General features: G+C 43.3%; 1 protein-coding gene across 1 annotated transcript; it reads left to right on the top strand.

The window, feature by feature from the left end:
• Positions 1-2,126: 2,126 nt before the first annotated feature.
• LOC115323406 (acanthoscurrin-1-like) lies at positions 2,127-2,668 on the top strand. Its single transcript, XM_040217524.1, has 2 exons — positions 2,127-2,174; positions 2,309-2,668. The coding sequence occupies exons 1-2, from the start codon at positions 2,127-2,129 to the stop codon at positions 2,666-2,668; spliced, it is 408 nt and encodes a 135-aa protein (XP_040073458.1).
• Positions 2,669-3,412: the final 744 nt, after the last annotated feature.

Genomic DNA, 3,412 nt, shown 5'->3' with positions numbered 1-3,412 from the left:
ATTTTTAGCATAATACTAGGCAGTGCACGAGTAATTAGTACAATGAAATAAAAACGAGGCAGTAACAGTAGAGACGGAACACAAGACCGAAGGACAACAACTGCACCACCAGAAAACACGACATGGAGATGACGACATTCAGACATAACAAAGCAATTCAGCAATGCTCATCCTGCACGGGCAAGTTTTTAATAGAAAGGACAAACGTCCTGTAGCAAAGGTTGAAAATATCAAGTTTTTCAGAGTAATGATTCAAACGCTGAGCCATTCTCACAATTGGGTTTACCGGACTAAACATTCTAGAAACATAAAAAGATGACAGAAGACGAGTAGGCACACGTGGGACCCTAAGGCACAGTTCAGATAACAGGCTCGGAGAATTGACGAGTCCATGCAGCGTTTTAAACAAAAATAGTAAGTCCGCGTTCTCCCGACGCCGGTGCAAGCTAAGCAAACCAACACGCTCTAACGCAGACTCATATGTTAAACAGTGAACATCCTCCTTTATGTAGCGATGTTTAAAGATAGAAACAAACTTTTTTTGCACACGTTCGATCTCCAAGGAGTGACTTTTAGAAATTCCATTCCAAACAACTGAGGCATATTCTAACTGTGACCTGGATAGCGAGCAGTATAACGTGATAAAAGCCGTCGGGTTTTTGAACTCCCTGGTTAAGCGAGAGGCAACACCCAACATTCGCAAAGACGAGTTAACCAGCCTACCAACGTGATCAGAGAAACGCAACCCAGAATCAACCATGACTCCGAGATCTTTCATTACACTTACTCGAGACAAAGTCTCTCCTTGAATATTATATGCAAAAGAGATATTGTGAGTTTTCCGAGAGAGCGTCATGACCTTGGTTTTGGACGGGTTCAAGAGAAGGTCATTTTCAGAGCACCATCGGTAGAAAGAACATGCATCTTCCTGGAGCTTAGCACAATCACGTTCAGTAACTATTTCTCGATAAATTTTTATATCGTCAGCATATTGCAGGAATGAAGAATTTAAAACAGCAAAAGAGACGTCATTTACGAAAATTGTGAACAGAAGGGGTCCTAAAACAGATCCCTGAGGAACGCCAGAGCGAGTCCTGTACAACGAAGAGTTCATGTTGTTAACCCGGACATATGCCTCTCTCTCTGACAAGTAGCTTTTTAACCAGTCATGTACTGAGCCACATACTCCATAGGAGGAAAGTTTGGATAAAAGAATGATGTGATTGACAACGTCAAAAGCCTTACTTAAGTCAAAGTAGACAACGTCCAACTGACCTCTGTTACATAATAATAATAATAATAATAATAATAATAATAATAATAATAATAATAATAATAATAGTCCTTATTTTATGTGTCCACAAACAGCGCAGGGCCTTTTGTGTGGTATACAGCCAATGCCGACAAGACAAAAAAGTATGAGCACTGAGAAAGCTTAGCTGTCCCAAAAAAAGAACTCACAAAACAAGCACAGAAGACATAGGGACATCTGATGATGGCGGCGAAAGATGGGCGGATGGAATCTTCTTCAAATTGTTTAACGATCAAAGCTATTGGGATTTGTTCGTACGACACGACCAAGCTGATTCGCACGAATACGTCGCCGAGTCATCGCCCCTTCTCCTGGCTAAAGACATGGCTCGCCATACGAGTACAAAAACGAATTGGTAAAGGCTTAAAAAACGTGCAAACGTCACGCTCGAAGTGCTTGACTTTTGCGTTTGTCGGGCAACCTGCTACGTACGCATTTTTCGTCTGCTACGCACGGCCAAAGAAGCAAAAAAAAAATAAAAAAAAATAACACGCCATCAAGTGCACGTGATTTCCGGCAACTCTTTCCTCCTCTACATTTATTTAATTTTCCTCTCCAGTCCAGTTTCGGTTTCGGTTTTGAACAGTTGCCTTTTTTTTTACTGTATTCAAGATTTACTTGACGCCGTAGAAAAATATTGATGGGGTAGTCTTCTGTCACCATATTAAATCGCTTGTCGGAAAATCTCAAAAATTGGGGGAGGGGGGGGGGGCGGAGGGGGTGTCAGTGCATCTTAAAGTTGTAGTTGTTGTCCAAACTGAAAGATGCCGTTGTTTCGCTAAGAATAACACGAACGGATTCTGAAGTACTGAGCATGCATATATATTGTAATAAGGGTATTCGTAGAGGCTACAATTCTTTTGTTGGTTGATTAAAACACATCTTTCCTTGATAAATACTCATCTGGTCTTTTCCATTCACACCTTCGTATAACCACTTCTTATCGTAATATTTCATTTAACCTTTAATGCTGATGTTTGGACTTGACATTTGCAGCTACCTTTGACTGTGTTCTGCTTGGTCATCGCCGTTGCTTCAGCCGGCTACGGTCTTGGACTTGGATACGGACTTGGCTACGGAGGCATTGGATACGGCGGAATCGGATACGGCGCGCTCGGACGTGGCTATGGAAGTTACGGAATTGGCATTGGAGGTCTAGGCTACGGAGGCCTAGGCTACGGAGGCCTAGGCTACGGAGGCCTAGGCTACCGAGGCCTGGGCTACGGAGTCCTGGGCTACGGTGGCCTAAGCTACGGTGCCCTTGGCTACGGGGGTATCGGTTTCGGCGGCGGCGGATACGGCGGAGGTTTCAAGAAAGTGATCGGCTACGGGTACGGAGGTGGACTGTATGGTTGACACACCCAGAGCAACGCACGCACATGCGTACAAAATGAGCTAATATTAATAAAAATTGTTACTCGTCGAAAGTGACTTTTCGGCCAGTTGAAAAAAAGCAATAAATCTGTTATTTTTTATTTGCCACTGAAAATGTACGCGTTATGATTTTTTATGCGTCTTGTCATTAACAAACCCGCGTATACATCGTGTAGCATGTGACACTCCCTCCTCCTCCACAAAAAAAAAAGAACAGCCAAATATAAACGCTTTTTTCGAAGAATTATTACTTCGGGGCAAACCTAATGTTCTAGTCTTTTTTTTTTCTCATTGATCTTCTTAAGAATGCTTGACCTTGCGTTCATAAAAATAATAACATCCACAGCCTCGCTGTTTTATTTCGTTCAGGCTTAACGCCCACTCTGCCCAGAAGACCTTGGATCTCACACGAGCGAGAGAAAAGAGAAATACTCAAACAAAAAACCAGCAATATACAGAAGCGGTTGCAGAAGAAACCTGTTCCCCGTCCTCGACGGGTAGCGACAAATTGTTCTCGTTTTCACCTTGTTTCCACTTACTTCGGCAGCCGTCGCAATCCCAGAGTGCGACATGGAATGTACTTTCCAACCGGTGTCAGACCGGCTACGAAGAAAAAAAAGAGACCACGTACAGGCCAACTTTTGCTGCGGCGCGGTGCCTTGCAAAATTTTTCAACCTCCTGTGCTTATCGGGGCGTATATTCAGAACATGCAACGTGCTGCCACG

The sequence above is a fragment of the Ixodes scapularis genome, unplaced genomic scaffold, assembly GCF_016920785.2.
Source record: "Ixodes scapularis isolate PalLabHiFi unplaced genomic scaffold, ASM1692078v2 PGA_scaffold0__279_contigs__length_252992795, whole genome shotgun sequence".
Lineage (NCBI taxonomy): Eukaryota > Metazoa > Arthropoda > Arachnida > Ixodida > Ixodidae > Ixodes > Ixodes scapularis.
The sequence above is the reverse complement of the archived record's forward strand: the minus strand, read 5'-3'. Positions and strand labels throughout refer to the sequence as shown.

Bases quoted from the DNA above. Each gene is read 5' to 3' on its own strand.
- LOC115323406 (XM_040217524.1), top strand. From the start codon at position 2,127: ATGCATATATATTGTAATAAGGGTATTCGTAGAGGCTACAATTCTTTT. The intron at 2,175-2,308 runs GTTGGTTGATTA...TGACATTTGCAG, and splicing joins GTAGAGGCTACAATTCTTTT to CTACCTTTGACTGTGTTCTG.